This window comes from Chiloscyllium plagiosum, chromosome 41 (genome assembly GCF_004010195.1).
Source record: "Chiloscyllium plagiosum isolate BGI_BamShark_2017 chromosome 41, ASM401019v2, whole genome shotgun sequence".
NCBI classification, from domain to species: domain Eukaryota; kingdom Metazoa; phylum Chordata; class Chondrichthyes; order Orectolobiformes; family Hemiscylliidae; genus Chiloscyllium; species Chiloscyllium plagiosum.
In genome coordinates, this window is record NC_057750.1 from 15,698,639 (window position 1) to 15,719,298 (window position 20,660).

The 20,660-nt window shown below is 43.6% G+C and overlaps 1 protein-coding gene across 1 annotated transcript in view; it reads left to right on the forward strand.

Annotated features, from left to right (window-relative positions):
• The first annotated feature begins 4,151 nt into the window (after nt 1-4,151).
• Nucleotides 4,152-20,660, forward strand: part of LOC122542713 (homeodomain-interacting protein kinase 4-like) — a 35,756-nt gene continuing 19,247 nt past the window's right edge. The window contains exon 1 of the mRNA XM_043680693.1: nt 4,152-4,963. Coding sequence (XP_043536628.1) covers nt 4,351-4,963 — 613 coding nt within the window. The 5' untranslated portion in view covers nt 4,152-4,350. The remainder of the gene's footprint in view (nt 4,964-20,660) is intronic.

Here is a 20,660-nt window from a genome sequence, read left to right on the forward strand (position 1 = left end):
TATTGGTTAGGCCACTGTTGGAATATTGCATGCAAATCTGGTCTCCTTCCTATCGGAAAGATGTTGTGAAACCTGAAAAGATTCAGAAAAGATTTACAAGGATGCTGCCAGGGTTGGAGAATTTGAGCAAGAGGGAGAGGCTGAACAGGCTAGGGCTGTTTTTCCTGGAGCGTCAGAGGTTGAGGAGTAACCTTATAGAGGTTTACAAAATTATGAGGGGTATGGATAGGATAAATATACAAAGTCTTTTCCCTGGGGTCAGGGAGTCCAGACTAGAGGGCATAAGTTTAGGGTGAGAGGGGAAAGATATAAAAGAGACCTAAGGGGCAACTTTTTCAAACAGAGGGTGGTACATGTATGGAATGAGCTGCCAGAGGAAGTAGTGGAGGCTGGTATAATTGCAACATTTAAAAGGCATTTGGATGGGTATATGAATAGGAAGGGTTTGGAGGGATATGGGCCGGGTGCTGGCAGGTGGGAGTAGATTGGGTTGGGATATCTGGTCGGCATGGACGGGTTGGACCAAAGGGTCTGTTTCCATGCTGTACATCTCTATGAAAGAGGAGCCATTCAGCCCCTTCAATGCATTCCATCACTGGTTCAAGTCACATCTAATTTGTGCCCCAACTCCATTTACTCACCTTCAATTTGATCATTCCTTAAGTATCTACACACAGTGCAACACAATCTGCAACTGGTCCTCATAAAGTAACTCTTTTAGCTCTGTGATTGTTCTGGTCACTCTGTGCTCTACTCTTTCAAGGCCAATCTGTTGGGGAATTTGATTACAAACTGAAAAGGAAAAGCGGGGAGAAGCTGGAGAGAGATGCGTGAGGTGAATTGTTACAACAGCACAGGCAGGATAAGTCAAATGGCCTCCTTCTGGACTGGAATATCTTTCCTGAGTGTAATGTCCAGAACTGAGCCCAAATCGGTTCTGACTAGCACCCCTTTATACTTCAACCTCCTTGAGGTAAAGGTTGACACTCCATTAAACTGCTTGAATATTGCTGAAAGGAGGGACACAGTGTCAAAAATCTAACACTCATCAGGACAAATGCAAGAATGCCAAGTTTGAAATGATTGCAACAATGTTTGCTACAGAAGGTAAGGGGTGCTGAAAGTATGGGAAGCCAATTCCAATGTGATGCTATGGAAGAGACAAACTGTAAGCTTCCTCAGCTTCCAGGTGGTTCAAGAAAGGAGCAAGGCCTAAAAGTTTTCTTTTTGTTTGCAGAGAATGAGTTTGTATCATTTCCATCAAATATAAACAAGCCGCATTCCATGTTTGACTGGCTACCTGATATCGGTTGTGCACTGAATTGTTCAGTGAGTGATATCCAAGTGCAGGGTTCCATCTAACAGTAGCAGTCAGGAATGCTGTAGTATGAAGCAGAATACCATAAATCAGGACATGCTCTGTCAAGTACTGCAGGCTCCTTCCAGTTCAGCCAGGCGGTGGAGTGATGTTTTCTGTGGCAGGCTGGCCCTATGTTGTGTGCCTTGTAGATGGCACCGCTGCTGCTCCTGAACTTCGGTGAAGGAGGGAGTGAATATTTATTGTGGTTGATGAGGTGTTGATCAAGCGGGCTGGTTTGTCTTGGTTGGTGTCACACTTCTGGAGTGTTGTTGGAGCTTTTCTCATCCAGGCAAGTGGAGAGTATCCCATCAGTCCTCATTTCAGGCTTGTAGATGGTGAACTGGCTTTGGAGAGTCTGGGTTGAGTTATTCGCTGCAGAATTAGATTAAATTAGATTCCCTACAGTATGGAAACAGGCCCTTTGAACCAACCAGTTCATGCCGACTCTCCGAAGAGCAACCCACCCAGACCCGTTTCCCCTCTGACTAATGCACCTAACACTATGGGCAGTTTACCATGGCCAGTTCACTTGCCCTGTGCATCTTTGGATTGTGGGAGGAAACTGGAGCACCCGGAGGAAACCCACACAGACAAAGGGAGAATGTGCAAACTCCACACAGACTGGAATCGAACCTGGGACCCTGGTGCTGTGAGGCAGCAGTGCTAACCACTGAGCCACCGTGCTGCCTGCAAACACGAAAAATTTTGTTTCAATTAAGCACAGTGAGCCTGACGTGATTTGAACACGCAACCTTCTGATTTGGAGTCAGACATGCTGGCGTTGCGCCACAAGCCCACAAATTCCCAACCTCTGATCTGCTCTTGTACTAACCGGATTTATATGGCTGGTCTAATTAAATTTTTGATCAATGGTGATCCCTAGGATATTCATAGTGGGTGGTTCTGTGATGGTAATGCCATTGACTGTCAAGGGATAGTGGTTAGATTGTCACTTGTGGTCATTGCCTGGAGTTGGTGTAGTCTGTATGTTGCTTTCCACTTTTCAGCCCAGGCTGGATATTTTCCAGATCTTGTTGCATTTGGTCAAAGACTGCTTCAGTGTCTGAGTCATCGCAAATGGTGCTGAACATTGCGCAATCATCGGTGAACATCCCCACTTCTGACCTTATGGTGGAGGGAAGGTCATTGCTGATGATATTTGGCCCTCGGACGCTACCATGAGGAACTCTTGCAGAGATGTCCTAGAGCTGAGATGACTGACCTCCAATAACCATAACCATCTGTGCCAGGCATGATTCCAACCACTGGAGAATTTGATCCTTGATACCCATTGAAATCAGTTTTGCTCAGGCTCATTGATGCCACATTCAGTCAAATTCAGCCTTGATGTCAAAGGGTGTCCCTCTCACCTCCCCTATGGAATTCAGCTCTTTTGTCCATGTTTGAACCAAAGCTGTAATGAGGTCAGGAGCTAAGCGGCCCTGGCGGAACCAGATTTTGTCGTAAAGTGTGAGTTTATTTTTGCCAAGTTGTCTGAACTGCATCAACACAAGGAAAACAAAGTTCAGAAGCTGGTCTCCCACAGACACATAATGAATTATTCTGAGTTTGGAATCTCACACAGCCAAATTTAAAATGAAGTCATTGTTGAGGAGCTTCCATCCTGCCTAATCTCAGGAGTCATTACCACTTCTGAGAACAAGCAGGAAAGGCTCCGTCAATGCCAGTGCGGGCTAAAATTAGCACCAATCGGTGATGTTTAATCGCAGTAGGATTTCGCTGAGAAAGCATTTTACTGGGAGGCACTGTGCACTGACCAGGAAGCAGGGCCTCAGTCCCCTGCAGAGTGGACATCTTCTCTTAAACATTTAATTACTATCTGTACTCTTCATTATCCCTTGACCCTCACCTGGAATGCTGGCTGTTGCTTGGATATAGGTTCTGTGGACCCTACAGCTCTCACAATTGGCCAAACTTCCCTTGTGAGTCTACAGAAAGAACTCCTATGACGATTCCACCACCACAGTGGCATCATGCTCAATTCTGCTCTCACCCAGTGTCAACATGCCTGATCCTATTAGATCAGGGTCAGAGAGTCATAGAGTCATACAGCACTGAAGAGGCCCTTCAGCCCATCAGGTCTGCATCAACCTATCTATGCTAGTCCCACTAGCCTATAGCCTTGACTGTTATGATATTTCAAGTACTTGTGCACATATTTTCGAAAGGTTTTGGGGTTTCCCACCTCAACTACCCTCTCAGGCTGTGCGTTTCAGACTTCCACCATCTTTTGGGTGAAATCTTTTTTCTGAATCACATTGGTGATTCTGTGAAGGGAGGCAGGTTGGGAGGAAGCTCCAGTGGAACACAAGCTGTTTATAAAGTCTGACTGGTCTGTTTCTGACCAGTATTTGCAAAACTGAATTATCCGCTTTCTGGGCAAGAGAGATTGATCAAACGTCGTAAACAATGTTCACACTGATTAGTTATGGATTAATTCCTAGATTAAATGCGCTGTAGGAACTTTCATGGACAAATAATTTTTCAATGGAGCAGCTTAATGATGAACATCAAGATGCCACTTTAATGAAATTGATGTTGGGAATGGCAGAAATATTTTGACAATGAGTGGAAATTGACAATTGTCAGCCCCTCTCTTCCTTGCCACATTTGGCTCATATGGAGATATAACATTCGGAAGTTGTTAGTCTTCCCATAAAACAGCCCCGAGTAAGCAGGTCAACCTTCTTACCTCAGTACAAGGAATATGTGCTTTCAGTCCAGGAATGATGTGTTGGACACGGCAGAACTGCAATAGTTTGCTCGGGCTTACTGGTATCAAGTGTAAGGGAAATTCACTCGCAGTTATTTCGCAAAAGCTGCTCTCTACAGTTACATTGTGAGATGGGGAGGTAGCTCTGACTAGAGTTGTTGTCGGAGGTGTTGCCATTCTTGATCCACATTTGTGCCGATGTTCCTCAGGCTCTGGGAGCCTTGGGCAACAGCACCTAGAACCTGGCTTGGTAACAATGGCCCCATTATTACACCCTAAAGCTTCTATTGTTGGATACCAGTTGGCTGATCTTCAACTGAGGCAGAGGGCGAAGGCCAGAAGACTACTGAAAATGTCTGTCATCCATTCTGAAACAGACACCTATGACATTATTCAGATTCTGGGCAAAGGGACATTTGGCGAGGTGGCAAAGTGCTGGAAGAGGAGCACCGGCCATTTTGTTGCCATCAAGATCCTCAAAAGTGACTCATACCGAGCTCGTATCATCAAAAACGAATTAAAAATGTTAAGAGTACTGGGGTCAGTGGACCCTGATCAATACCACTTCATCCGATTCTATGAGTGTTTCCATGATGACGTAAAGTCATACTTGGTGTTTGAGCTCATGGAACAGAACATATTTGAGTTCCAGAAGGAGAACAACTTTGCCCTTCTCCCAGCCAGGCACATACGGACAATTACCACCCAGGTCCTGAGGGCACTCCAGAAACTTAAGGACCTGTCAATCATCCACGCTGACCTCAAACCAGAGAATATCATGATCATTGACCAGAAGCGATTTCCTTTCCGTGTGAAAGTGATCGACTTTGGATCCGCAAGCATATTTCATGAGGTGCGGTATGTTAAAGGTAGGAGTACGTGCTAGCTCCCTATTTATTGACCTTTGGCTGTGCCTGAGTGAGCTCCCAACCTGATGGTTATCAGACTTACAGTGCCAGCCCATGACGCTGTGCGCAGATCTAAAGAAGAATTTCCAAATGTCTTCCAACAACAACAATGGTAGCATTTATACAGTACCTTTAATGCAGTGCAGTGTTCCAAGTCAGCTTCATGGGAACATTATCAGACACTGAGACACATCTTTATTAGGATAGGTGCCCAAATAGTCAGTCAAAGGGGGAGGAACATCTGAGAGGAAGATAGACCAAGGGGTTTAGGGAGAGAATTCCAGACTTTAAGGCCCCAGGCAGCTGATAGTGTGTCCTTTCGTGGTGGAGCAATTAAAATGTACAAGAGGCTAGAATCAGAAGAAATCAAGGAGGGTTGTAGAGATCTGGAGGTTATAGAGTTAGGGAGGGGGCAAGGTGTGGAGAGATTTGAAAACAAGGATGAAAATATAGAATTTCAAAACTGAGCAGCTTCAAGTATCCTCCTTTTTGAAGTCAAAACGCATTGCATCTCTCATTCTCTTCATTCCTATAATCCCTTTCTTCCTGTAACCCACTGATCTTTAAAACTGAACCTTGGCATCATCCCATTGTTCCAGTTTGACGTGCCTTACCTTTTCACTTCAGATGAGACATAATCTAGTAGTTTGCATCTTGACTAATAAGAGGTTTAACAAAGGGGTTTTCCTTCACAGACTCAGAGAATCGTCACAGTACAGAAGGAAGCCATTTGGCCCATCTTGCCTGCACTGATTCATTAAATGGGCGTCATTACAGAATGCCAATCTCATACCTTTTCCCCAAATACTTCCACATTACTTTCATCCATTGAATCATCTAATGGCCCTCTTGAATGCCTCAATTGAACCTGCCTCCTCCACATTTCCAGGCAGTGCATTGCATACCCTAACAGCTCGCTGTGTGAAACAGCTTGTCCTCGTGTAACCCTTGCTTTGTTTGGAGATCATTTTATATCTATGCCCTCTTGTTCCTTTTCCTTTTACAAGCAGGAACCGTTTCTTCCTATCTGCTCTATCCAACCTTCTCATGATTTTGAAAACCTCTATCAGATCTCCTCAATCTTCTGTCCAAGAGCAGTCCCACTTTTTCAATCTATCCTCATCACTGAAGTTCCTCATTGCTCGAACCATTCTTGTAAATCATTTCTGCACTCTCTCCAATGCATTCACATCTTTCCTATAATGTGATGCCCACAACTCTACGCAATACTCCAGCTGAGGTCTAACAAGTGTTTTATATTAATTCAACATCATCTCCCTGCTCTTATTGATGAAGCCAATGAAAGGGTTTGATTGAATAAACAGTGAGACTATATTCATCTGTTAGGGAGTTACTGAAAAGAAGTCACAAGTTAAATTTGTCATTGAGAAACAGTAAAGCATAAGACCAGAGGACAAAGGGGCAGAAGTAGGCCATTCAGACTGTATTGACATTCAATGAGTAGATTAAATCTCCTTCCATAACCAGGCAACGGAACATGTAATACATGCAGCAAGTGGTTGGGAAAGACCAGTGCATATGTTAAATCAGAAAAATAGAAAGGGAAGAGGATGGGGCATGTAATTAGTATTGGATTGAGACAGAACTTTTTGGGGGACAGAGAAGCCAGCTTGTGTTTGAGATGATGCCAAGGTAGGGAGTGTGGACAATGAGAGCACAGGGAAGTGCGATTGATTTGGGAATAATACTCGGCTCAGGGAGAGAGAAGGACAGTGCCATTTGTTTTGGATTGTTTTGCAAAGAGGCAGTCAGACACAATGGGCTGAGGGATCTTCTTCAACATTGTGACCATCATGTGCTGATTGGATGGATGGGTTTGCACTGGTAGACTCTCGATTTGACAGAGACACTGGAGGCTGGAGTCTGTAATGTCAATGTTGGCTTTGAACCATCATCATGCGCTGTGCTGTTTCCAAGCTTCCAGAGAGATTCTCTTTTTTTCTCCTGGGCATGGAGGGACTACACACTACGCTGTTAGAGGCTGCCCTGTCTCGCGGGTTGTGGCTGTTCAGTCTCCCGTATTGCTAGCTGATCCTTAGAAGAGTAAGACTCTTTTGCTCTTGAGAAACATTGTATGGAATACACAAAGAAAGCAAAGAATTGCAGATGCTGGCAATCTGAGAACCAAAGACAGGAACGGTGTCTAATTAAAGGGTGTGTAACTTGCATTTTTTAAAGGGACAGACATCGAATGTGTGCTATTTAAGGGACAAGAACCTAACTTACAGTATTTAAAGGGACAGACACCAAACTCACACTATTTAAAGAACAGGGATCTAACTTGTGCTATTTAAAGGGACAGACCTCTAACATGCACTGTTTAATGGGAAGGGTACCCAACTTGGGTTATTTAAAGGGACAGCTATGTAACTTGCAGAATTTAAAGTGGCAGGCATCTAACTGGTGTTATTTAAAGGGACAGGAATTGAACTGAAACTAGCTTATGGGAAGAACATCCTACATGCAGTATTTAAAGGGATAGGTATCTAACTTGCTCTTTTTAATGGGACAGTCATCAAACTTGTACTATTTAAAGGAATGGGAATCTAATAGATGCCATTTAAAGGGACAGACATTTAACTCACACTATTTAAAGGTATGGGAATCAACCCTGTGCTATTTACAGTGATGGCTATACAACGGCTGCTCTTTAAAAGGACCAGCATCTAAATGGCGATGGGTATCTAACTTGCACTATCTAAAGGGATGGGTATCAAACTGGTGCTATTAAAGGGACAGGCATCTAACATGTGCTATTTAAAGTGACAGGCATTTTAATTACTCCACCACTACAGGCATCTAACTTGTACTATACAAAGGGAGCAGGAAAGTCCCTAATGCTATTTAAAGGGACAGGCATCTATCATTTTTAAAGGTACAGGATTCCAACTTGCGCTTTTTAAAGTGATGGGCATACAACTCACACTATTTAAAAGGGACAGGCATCTAATCAACACTATTTAAAGGGACAGGCATGTAACTTGAGCAATTTAAAGTGAAAGTTATCTAACTTTTGCTATTTAAAGGGATGGGTATCTAACCTTTGTTGTTTACAAGAACAATCTTGTAATATGTGCTATTTAAAGGGGCAGGCATCTTACTCCCACTATTTAAATTATGGGAATCTAATTAACGCTATTTAAGGGGGTAAGTATATAAACTGTTCTACTTAAAGTGAAGTACATTCAACTTGCATTATTTAAAGGGACAGGCATTTAATTTGTGTTATTTAAAGGGAAGGTATGTAACATCTATTGATTAAAAGGATGGCACCTAACTTGAGCCAATTAAATGGAGGGGCATCTAACTTGCACAATTTAAATAAACAGGCATCTAACTTGCACTATTTAAAGGAACAAAAATGTACATTGTACTATTTAAAAGGACAGGTACCTAACTTCCATTTAAATGGTCAGGCATGGGGTCCAAAACTGCTCACAGTGTTCCAAATGCGGTCTGATCAGAGCCTGGTACAGCCTCAGCAGTACATCTCTGCTCTTGTACTCCAACTCTCTTGAAATGAATGCCAATAATATATTTGCCTTCCTAACTGCCAACAAAACCTGCATGTTAATCTTAACAGAATCCTGAACTAGTGCTGCTAAGTCCCACTGTGTTTTAGATTTCCAAAGTCTTTCCCCAGTTAGAAAGTAGCCTATCCCTCTAAATTTTCATTCACCTATTTTTCCTAATCAACCTGTTCAAAGATGTTATTAAACACTTCTGGAGAGGTGGATCTTAAAACTGGGCCTTCTAGATCTGGCGGTAGGGGGAGGCACTACCACTGTGACACAAGATTCACAGATACGTAGAATTCATAGAGCGCAGAAAAGCTCCTCGGCCCATCAAGTCTGCACTGACATAACTACCAGTAAAAGTGCGCTAATCCCAATTTCCTGCAATTATCCGATATCCTTGAATATGATATTTGAAGTACTTATTGAATTTTTTTTTTAAATTTGTAAGGTTTCCAGTTTCCACTACCTTCCCAGGTACAACATTTCAGATTCCCACCACCTGCTGAGTGAAAAAGATTTTTCCCAAATCTCAACTGAATCTCCTGCCTCTTACCCTAAAACTATGCTCCCTAGTGATTGACCCCTCAACCAAGGGGAATAGCTGCTCTCTATTTACTCTGTCCACACCCCTGTCAATCTTGTACACCTCAAGCATGATCCTCTCTGAGTCTTCTCTGCTCTAAAGAAAACAGTCCAAGCCTTATAGCTCAATTTCTCCATCCCAGTCAACATCTTGATGAACCTCCTTTGTACCCCATCTAGTTCTATCATATCCTTCCAGTCGGGACGTGACCAAAACTACACACAGTACTCCAGCTGTGGCCTGACCAATGCACTGTACAACTCCAACATTATCTCCTTGCTCTTATTCTCTATGCCACATCTGATGAAAACAAATGTCACATGTGGCTTCGTAACTATCCTAGCATGTGCTCTGCCAATTTCAGTACATCAGGGTAAGAGAACAGAATGCAGAATGTAGTGTTACGCCTACAGAAAAGATGCAGAGGAAGATCAATTCTAATATTTGTGAGATCAGTTCATAAGTCTGATAACAGCAGGGAAGAGGCTTTTCTTAAATCTGTTTACGTGGTGTTTTCAAACTTTTCTATCATCGGCCCAATGGAAGAAGGTGGAAGAGAGCAAAACTGGGATGGGAGGGGTTTTTGATTATGTTGGCTGCTTTCCCGGGTCAGTGGGATGTATAGATGGAGTCAATGGAAGGAACACTGGATTTTGTGACAGACTGGGCTGTAGTCACAACTCTCTGTAATTTCTTGTGGTCTTGGGCAAAGCAGTTACCATACCAAGCTGTGATGCATTCGGATAGAATGCTGTCTATGGTGCATCTATAAAAATCAGTAAGATCCATTGTGGAAATGCCAAATTTCCTTAGCCTTCTGAAGAAGTAGAATCATTGGTGTGTGCTGTAGCATTGACATGGATGGAACCTCAGTACGTAGTGACACTTGGTGTTTGAGTACTGGAAATCCATGCACAGCTTGAGGCAGCCACACGCAGAGGTGGCCATCAGGGTGAGGGTAGCGTTGGGTGTGTTTTTTTTCCCCTTTGTCCAGGTCTTTGTCCATGGTGTCCCTTCGGAAGTGAAGTGGAAGATGGCCGAGGTGACTACAGCGGCACAGGTTTGGGGAATAGGCCAGACCTGCATTATGTACAACAACACTGAGAGTACCACACCTGATGATAAGGTTTTTACCCGCCATGGAGAATGACCTCGCTCTTGCCTCAATTTGGTAAAAAACAAGGACTGCAGATGCTGGAACAGACTGGAACAGTTGGAGTTGTACAGTGCACAGCCACATTTGCTTTCTCAGTGCCTGCCTCCGTAACCAACTCATCCCACACAGACTTTGGACCACCTTTAAACCAGCAGAGTTCGGATCCGAACAGGACAAACAGTACAGACTACAGATTCAAAAACACCAGCAATGGTTCTCCTTCACGATCCTCTGCTCCACGCTTGCAGCAATAGAGAGGCACCTAACCTCTCTACAGTCAGCCCTGCCTCAGCTGAGGGCCACACTCTCTCAGAATTGCAAAGGACTCCTTCTGTACTATATTCTCAGGAGAATTCATACTCTCAACAAACAGTATTTCAACACCATCTCAAACGTCAAAAACTGTAAGTACAACAAACTTTTATCTACCCACCTCCATAACCAGCAGTCTTCAAACATTCCAGAAGATTCCCCTGGCCTCTGGAACTGCTCAGACACCATTAGCCATGCGGCTGGTGCAGCTACCATCCCCACAGTGATCGATGACATCACTTCCGCCCCCATCATGGGCGCTTCCACAGGCACTGCCGCCCCTCACAATTCCTCATGCACCACACTTTCGCCCCTCACATCATTGCTGACATCACATGATCAGTGACTTCTGCCCCCCCCAACTGTCGTGTTCGCCACCACTTCCGCCCCCCACCGCCACTCCCAGCCCTGCTGAGTTTTCACCATTCCCCCAGACCGCCACCTCACTGAGGATGAATGATCAGTCCTCAGCAAAGCCTCACCTTCATCCCCCTCCGCCCAAGCATCAATGAATTTAATACACGCCGTGACGTCAGGCCTCTATTCCTGATGAAGGGCTTTTGCCCAAAACGTCGATTTTCCTGCTCCTCGGATGCTGCCTGAACTGCTGTGCTTTTCCAGCACCACTCTAATCTAGAATCTTGCCTCAATTTACCTTAGCCCCCGAGGCCAGTTCAAACTGGTCGCAGATGCACATTTGTCTGTGCACTGATAGCAAATCTGAGCAGAAAATGGCGACGTTGTCCATGTACAGGAAGGCCTTAACCTGTAGGACCCCGCTGCCAGGAATAGTCACTCCTCTCAGGCTCACATCTTTCCTGATGGACTCAGCAAATGGCTCTATACAGCACACAAACAAGGGAGGGGGAGAGTGGGCAGCCCTGCCTGACTCCAGATCTGATTGAAAAGCTTTCTGATTCCACCCGTTAACTGAAACTACACTAACAGCCAGATCCAATTGCAGATTCTGGCCCCAAAGCCCATTTAAAGAGCATATCCCACATATAGGTGTGCGATATCATGCCGAAGGCTTTCCCCTGGTCCAGGGTGATGAGGCAAGTATATAGCCTGCTGTCCTGCATGTTGGTGATTATATTCCTGAGGAGACTGAGACTCAGCAATCTTCCTGCCTGGTACAGCACAAGTTTGGTTGGGGTGAATCACCAATCCCAGAGCAGACCTGACCTAGTTGGCAATGACCTTTGAAAAGACTTTGTAATCCACATTTCTAATTTCCTCCCTCTATCCCTTGTTGCAGTTTAATGTGGATAAATGTATGGTTATCCACTTTGGTGGCAAGAACAGGAAGGCAGATTACTACCTAAATGGAATCAATTTAGGTAAAGGGGCAGTACAGAGAGATCTGGGTGTTCTTGTACACCAGTCAATGAAGGTAAGCATGCAGGTACAGCAGGTAGTGTAGAAGGCTAATAGCATGCTGGCCTTCATAACAAGAGGATTGAGTATAGAAGCAAAGAGGTTCTTCTGCAGCTGTACAGGGCCCTGGTGAGACCACATCTGGAGTACTGTGTGCAGTTCTGGTCTCCAAATTTGAGGAAAGACATTCTGGCTATTGAGGGAGTGCAGCGTAGGTTCACGAGGTCAATTCCTGGAATGGTGGGATTACCTTACACTGAAAGACTGGAGCGACTGGGCTTGTATTCCCTTGAGTTTAGAAGACTGAGAGGGGATCTGATTGGGACATATAAGATTATTAAAGGATTGGACACTCTGGAGGCAGGAAACATGTTTCCGCTGATGGGTGAGTGCCGAACCAGAGGACACAGCTTAAAAATACAGGGTAGACCATTTAGGACAGAGATGAGGAGAAACTTCTTAACCCAGAGAGTGGTGGCTGTGTGGAATTCTGATGATGGCCATCCTTCCACCCCTCTTCGCCATCAGAGGAGCTGTTAGTGTCATTCTCATGTAGCTGTCTCTATCTGCTTTGCTGTGAGGCTCTAGGGGCCTGCCGGGTTTTAATTTTCTTGTTGTATTTCACTGGTATCCACTCCCCACCCCTCATTCATTTCATCCTCCTTCATTGACTCTGTCTGCTCAGCTGGAGCTTGGGTCGGTTGCTGTACCTGTGCCGGCTACCATCTGTTCCACTCCAGCCTGTCTTTCTTTCTGGGTGCCTCTTGTCTCAGTTCCCTTACTGGATGGTGGTGCCTTGCTGATCTTTGAGGCTCCATGGCTCACAATGCCACCTCTGGCCATCTGAACGCAAGTGCCCCTCACTCCACCATCTTGGCCAGGCATTGTACATGTGGCCCACTTCCCCTGCACAGGTTACAGCTTTTAGACTCCTTACAGTCATTGGTCAGGTGACCTTCCTGTTTGCAGTTCCTACACGGTCACCTTACAGTCTGCTGCCATGTACCCTGCCTTCCATTCTGCATACCCTAGGCTGCCCTTCATACTTCAGGTAGCCTCTTCCCTCCAATCACGAAGCTGGAGTGTGGGTGGAGGATGTTCCCTCTGGCTTCCACCATCAGGGTCACATTGACCTCCTGGTCCAGATTCTAAAAGGGTCTGCGACACCCATGCTGTCTCCTTCAAGCTGCATGTACCTTCCAAGGAAGGTCAGGACACCTACTGCTGGGATGTGGGGGTTGTACATATGAATTGTAACAACCCAACTCCTCTGTGCAGGGAGGACACGCAATGGCACCACAGTCAGGATGGAAAAGAGAGCCTCATGTTCTTTCTCTTCAAATACTTTCAGGAGACACTCACATCACTTCACACGCCTGAAGGACACATCAAAATATCCACCACCAGGGAAATCCTGGTGTCTGCTGCTTGGAACCCACCGCAATCCAGTAAGATCCTCTGTGCAAAGAAGGTTTGACCTATGGGTGTGCCTTCTTCCATCTTCTTCACAATCACCCTGACTGTGTTCCGGACTCCCTGGCCTGGGTCAGGGGTGCTTGCTGAGGCCATAGCTCCAGGTTGGCTTTTCCCTTAATTGGCATCAGGCCAAAGCCAGTATGAAGATCCACCAAGAGCAGGTCAGCTCAATCAAGGATTCTCCAACATCCATTCATGATCGAGCAACGATCTCAATAGCTCAAATGACCCGCAATTCAACACCAAACTGATAAGAATTTCCTGATGAAGGGCTTTTGCCCGAAATGTTGATTTTCCTGCTCCTCGGATGCTGCTTGACCTGCTGTGCTTTTCCAGCACCACACTCTTGACACCAACTGATAGGAACAGATACTACACTTGATCTTAGCCAAAAGGCCAGGAATCTTAAAAGGGCAATTCAAAAAGATGGGCATCTATCCTGCACTATTCAAAAGCAGACACAAGTACCAGGCTCTTTTTAAAGTGACAGGCATCTGACTCGTATTTAGAGGTACGGGTATCCAAGCTGTTTTGAGGGACAGGCAACTAACCTGTGCTTTCTAAAGGGAAAGGCATCTAACTTGCCCTATTTAATGGCACAGACATATAACTTGCACCAAATAAAGACATGAGAAATTAAATTGCACTCTTTAAGTGACGAGCATGTAAATCACACTATTTAAATGGACAGGCTTATAACTTGCACTATTAAAAGAGACAGATACCTAACATGTACTACTTAAAGGACAAACCTCTAACTCATGCTGTGTAAGGGCCCAGGCATTATCCCAGTGCAGTTTGAGTGAACAGGCATCTAGCCCCCAATAAAGGACAGGCATCAATTACCCACTGTTTAAAGGGACAGACATCTAAACTGTGCTATTTAAAGAGACAAGCATATCAGTCCTAGTATTTAACAATACAGGCATTGAACTTGTGCTATTTAAAGGGACAGGCACCTAACTCCCACTATTTAAAAGAATTGACATCAGTCCTGTGGTATTTAAAGGGACAGGTATCTAAAATGCACTCTTTAATGCTACAGACATGTAATTTGTGCCAATTATGCTGTTTACAAGGATAGGCATCTAACTTCTGCTGGTTAAAAGGACAGGCGTCTAACTCGTGCTATTTAAAAAGACAGTTATCTCAGTCTTGTCTATTTAAAGGGACAGGTATCTAACTCCCACTATTTAAAGGGACGTGCATCCAGCTAGTCATATTTAAAGGGATGCGCATCTAACATGTTTTTAAAAGTGACAGGCATCTACCTTGTGCTATTCCAAGGGATGGGACTCACACTATTTCTAGATACAGGCATCTAATTTTGCCCTATTTAAAGGGACAGCAACTAACCTGTACTTTTTAAAAGGATGGGCATCTCACTTGCATTATTTAGTGATTCAGATGAGTTACTCATGCCAATTAAAGGTATGCAAAACTAAATTGCGTTCTTTAAGTGACACGCATCTAAATTTCATTGTTTAAAGGAACAGGCATTGAACTTGTACCATTTAAAGAGCCAGATAGCTAATTCGCTTTATTTAAAGGGCTGGCCTCTAACTCACGCTATTTAAGGGGCCAGACATCAACCACATGCTATTTAAGTGAACAGTTATCTAGCCCCTGATACTTAAAGGGACAGATATCTAATACCTGCTTTTTAAGAAAAAGACATCTAAATTATGCTACTTAAAGAGACAGGTATCTAACTCACACTACTTAGGGGGACAGGTATGTAACTCCCTCTATTTAATGGGACAGGTGTCAAACCCACTTTATTTAAAGGGACAGTGACCTAACTCATGCTATTAAAAAGGATGGTGCTATTTCAAGGAAAGGACATCCAACTTGCACTTTTACAAGCACGGGCATCTAATGAGCTCCATTTAAAGGGGCAGGCATCAAATTCACACTATTTAAAAGGATAAGCACATAACTCCCGCTCGTTAGAAGACTGGGAATCTCTCATTCTATTTAAAGGTCAGTCTTTTAATGTATGCTATTAAAGGAAACAAGCATCCAATTTGTATTATTTAAATAGATATCTAACTCATGCTTTTTAGAGGGATAAGTGGCTAACTTCCTGTATTTAACAGAACAGACGTTGAACTGATGCTATTTATCTGGACATGAGTCTAACTCACACTATTAAAAAGCATAGGCATCTAACCTGTGTGATGTTATTTAAAGGGACAGTGATCTAATTCATGCTCTTCAAAGCAAGGGCATCTAACCTGAGTTTTTTTAAGGGAAGGGCAACCAATTTGCACTATTTAAAGGCATGAGCTTCTAACAAGCATTATTTAAAGGGGCAGCCATCAAATTTACACTATTTAAAGAGAGGGGATATAACTCCCGCTAGTTAAAGGACCGCGAATCTCTCTTGCAATACTTAAATGGACAGGCTTCTAATGTGTGCTATTGAAAAGGAAAGGTGTGTAAGTTGCACTATTTAAATGGTCAGGAATCTAAACAAGAAACATATGTAATGGCAGGACGACCTGTATTTAAATGGACGGGTGCCTGATTCCTGCCATTTAAAGGGATAGGCTTTGAAGAGCATGATTTAGATCTTGTGCTTTTTAAAGTGACAGATATTCATCTTGCACTATTAAAAAGACAGGAATATAACTCAGTCAAAAGGTGTGAGGCTGGAAATGAACAGCTTGATGAAGAGCTTATGCTCGAAATGTCGATTCCCTTGCTCCTCAGATGCTGCCTGACCGGCTGTGCTTTTCTAGCGCCACAGTTTTTGACTCTGATCTCTAGCATCTGCAGTCCTCACTTTCACCCAGGAATCTAACTCATGCTATTTAGAAGGATAGGTATCTAAATCCTCCATTCGATGGAAAGGCATCAATTTCACTGTATTCAAAGGGATAGGCATCTATCTTGAGCTAGTTAAAAGGTCAGGGGTCTAACACTCTGTTAAAAGGGACAGAGATCTAAACTGTGCTATCTCAAAGGAAGGGCAGTCAACGTGCTCTATTTAAAGGGACAGGTACGTAACTTGTGCTACTTAAAAGGACAGCCATCTAACACCTGCTATTTAAAGGAAACACATACTATTTACAGGGGTAGGTACCTAACTCGCGTTATTTTAGGGGGAGACAAAAAACCTGCAGATGCTGAAATCCAAGGTAGGAGTTCTGAAGAAGGGTTACACCTGAAACGTTGACTTCTCCACCTCCTGATGCTGTCTGTTTTCGCTGTTCTTCCAGCCTCCTGCATATCATACTGTCATAGGGTTGTACAGCACAGAAACAGATTCTACGGTCCAACTCGTCCATGCCAACCAGATATCCCAACCTAATCAAGTCCCACTTGCCAGAACTCAGCCCAAATTCCTCCAAACCCTTCCTATTCATATATCCGTCCAGATGCTTTTTAAATGCTGATACCACTTCCTCTGGCAGGTCATTCCATACATGCACCACCCTCTGTGTGAAAAAGTTGCCCCTTAGGTCCCTTTTATATCTTTCCCCTCTTACCCTAAACCTGTGCCCTCTAGTTCTGTACTCCCGCACCCCAGGGAAAAGACTTTGTCTATATATCCTATCCATGCCCCTCATGATTTTATAAACCTCAATAAGGTCACCCCTCAGCTTCCGACGCTCCAGGGAAAACAGCCCCAGCCTATTCAACCTCTCCCTATTATTCAAACCTTCCAACTCTGGCAACGTTCATGTAAATCTTTTCTTAATCCTTTCAAGTTTCACAATATCCTTCCGATAGGAAGGAGGCCAGAATAGTGTGCAATATTCCAAAAGTGGCCTAACCAACGTCCTGTACAGTTGCACCATGACATTCCAACTCCTACACTCAATATTCTGACCAATAAAGGAAAGAATACCAAATGCCTTCTTCACTATTCTATCTACCTGCGACTCCACTTTGAAGGAGCTATGAACATGCACTCCAGGTCGCTTTGTTCACCACATTCCCTAGGACCTTACCATTAAATGTATAAGTCCTGCTAAGAGTTGCTTTCCTAAATGCAACACCTCGCATTTACCTAAATTAAACTTCATCTGCCACTCCTCAGCCCATTGGCCCATCTGATTGAGATCCCGTTGTAATCTGAGGTAACCTTCTTCGCTGTCTACTACACCTCCAATTTTGGTGTTACCTGCAAACTTACTAACTATACCTCCTATTTCACATCCAAATCGTTTATATAAATGACAAAAAGTAGTGGACCCAACACCGATCCTGGTCAGAGCAAAAGGATTTCAACTATATCACAAAGCCAAAACTTCAAAAAATTCACTGTTCAACTATAAACAACCCACTATCCTCTCTTCACAAACAACCCACTATCCTCTCTTCACAAGCAACCAATAGAGACATATCTGCACAGCTTCTAACTTATATCTTTTTTTCAGATTCATGTCTCATTTTTAATATGTGTTGCATTATTATTTCTTTTTGCATTTAGTAATAATGAACTCACCCTTTCAATTTAAGAAAGCTTAGTTATGCTGGCTCCTTTTAAAACACAATTTGGTCTGGGCCAAAAGAATTCACAAACGAGAGATACTTTACAATTTAATTTTGTTGCGAGAATCGAGGTGGGGGGGCAGGTGAATTAAGAAGGGGAGTCAGTTCATCCCTCTCCATGTGGGTGCTTGCCAATTTGAGATCTCCCATCTGGTGCAGGAATAACATGAGGAACCTCACCCACAGTCTGGTAGCAACTACGAGAATGAAATCTATCAGGAGCCAAGGACTGGCCAGCCCACACCTCCAACAGGTTTTTTTTATTCATTCACAGGAGTACATCACTAGCTGGACCAGCATTCACTGCCCATCAAGCAGTTAAGAGTAAATCGCATTGCTGTGGGTCTGGAGTCACATGTAGGCCAGACCAGGTAAGGATGGCAGTTTCCTTCTTTAAAGGACATTAGTGAACCAGACGGAGTTTTCTGACAATAGATTAATTGTTCTAAAATCCAGATTTTTATTGAGTTCTAGTTGCACCATTTGCTGTGGCAGGATTTGAACCCAGGTCCCCAGGACATTATCTGGGTCTTTGGATTAACAGTCCAGCAATAACACCACATGACGATCACCTCCCCCAGTCAATACCCCTTCTCTGGTAATTGTAATTTTCCTGAGGTCCTCCCTCCCTTTTATTCTGTAATCTATAATTGCTTCTGGAATGTTACTTGCATCCTCACCAGGGAGAACTGATGCAAAATAACACTGATTCATCCTCCATCTCTTTATTTTCCATTCTGAATATGCCTGTCAACAAACAAGACAGAATCTTTCATTTTACAATCGCTGTAGATTCTTAGAGGAATGCTCATATAGGCTAAGTGCAGGCTGAGCCTCTGGAACTGATTATTTGTTTTGTATTTTTTAAAGAAAATACCTTCATGATTTACAGTAAACAATGGACTGTTTCAGGACAGTCCGCTGTGGTGGTTCTTACCGTTAATAAAAACGTGCATTCGCGTGTCCTCACTCTAAAACATCCCAATGATGAACCAAATGCTCTTCTCCCCTCAACCATCTGTCTGTCTCATTCCAGAATGTTTTGAAAATGGATGTTTTAAAATTTAGTTGACACAGGCTCAAAATTACATGATCTTCATAAGCCTAAGTAATAAACGTCTGAAGGAAATAATAGTTGCTTTTCATAAATGTCCAAAGACATGTTGAGATGTATATACAGAGTAGGGGTAACTAGGTGCAGAGGGAAGGAGGAAGGAGAGGAGGAGACAGGAAGTAAAGAAGAAAATACTATATTTATACAAAGAAGACCTCAACATGTTTTGAAGGACTATAGAGCCAATAAGATGCAGTCACTGTCCTGGTATGTGGAAACATGGCACGCTATATTTGCACAAGAAACTCCCACAGGCAACAATAATGCAACAATGAGCTGATCTGCTTTTGTGATGTAGACTGGTACAAATATTGACCAGGTTACTGGGGAAAATCCCCACTACTCTTCAATGGGGTCTTTTACTTCACCTGAGGGGCCAGGCAGAGCCTCAGCTCAGTATTTCATCTGAGAGTTTACACATCTAATAGTGCAGCACTCCTGTTCACTTCTATTCCACAACATTGTTCCCATGAGAAATTGCATACAAAAACCACTTTATAATAATTAATGAGAGGCAGCATGTTGGCTAGTTTCATTCAAAGCCTTTAGGTGACCATTAAATGCCTGAGAATCTCAAGACAAGGAACAATTGGAAAGGGAATCCATGTGATCAACAATGTATTTATCTTGATTCATTAAAGGGATGTGGATGTCACTGACTGGGCCAGCAATCATTGCCTATCCCTAATTGCCCCAGAAAAGGAGGGGTTGAGCTGCTTTCTTGAACTGCTGTCATCCTTAAGGTGTGGGGAAACCCACAACACTGTTAAGGAGGGAATTCTAGGGTTTTGACCCAGTGACAGTGAAGGAATGGCGGTACATTTCAAGTCAGGATGGTGAGTGGCCTGGAGGGAAACTTGCAATTGGTGGTGTGCCCCATGTATCTGCTGCCCTTGACTTTCGAGATAGTAATGGTCATGGGTTTGGAAGGTGCAATATTTGTCCATCTGATGGATTATCCTCTCTGAATGTTGCACCCAAGAGCTTCCCATCAGTAAACACGGACTCAGCTTGCAGCTTGGTCCCCTGAAGGAGGCACTGTTCAACTGTTGAGTGAGACTTAGAGGTTGTCACCCCTGAAGCTAGATTCCATTTTCCATCAATCTCTCTTTCACTGATTTAGGTAATCAGGGGTGGCTCAGGTTTGCTAAAGATTCTGATGCGACTCTGATTTTTACTTATTTTCGGTTAACTCTATCTGTATCCGAAGGTTGGAGCAAACTGAACCATGCTGGTGTGTGAATTAGTGGTGCACAGTGGCTGGCTTAAGTTGAATTTAACTTGATCCAATTTAATGATTTATCAAAAGAGGCAGGAGGCTGGTTCAGAACCTGCTCTGGGGTCAATCCTGAAGCAAGAGACTGATTCTTAGCAACCTCACAGGAGAGAAATCAATTACAGCATTAATGTTTCTGTCAATGCCCCTATCCTTTCTTCTGGCTGAAACATATTTTAAAATACTTGTAAAAAATATACTGTCACTTACAATTCAGGGACTAACATCCAACACACTGAAAGTGGATCCAAACCATTGGAATGAGACTCGGTGACCGTCAGTTTACTGCCTGGTGAGTCACTGCTGCTCCTCTGTGCAAATG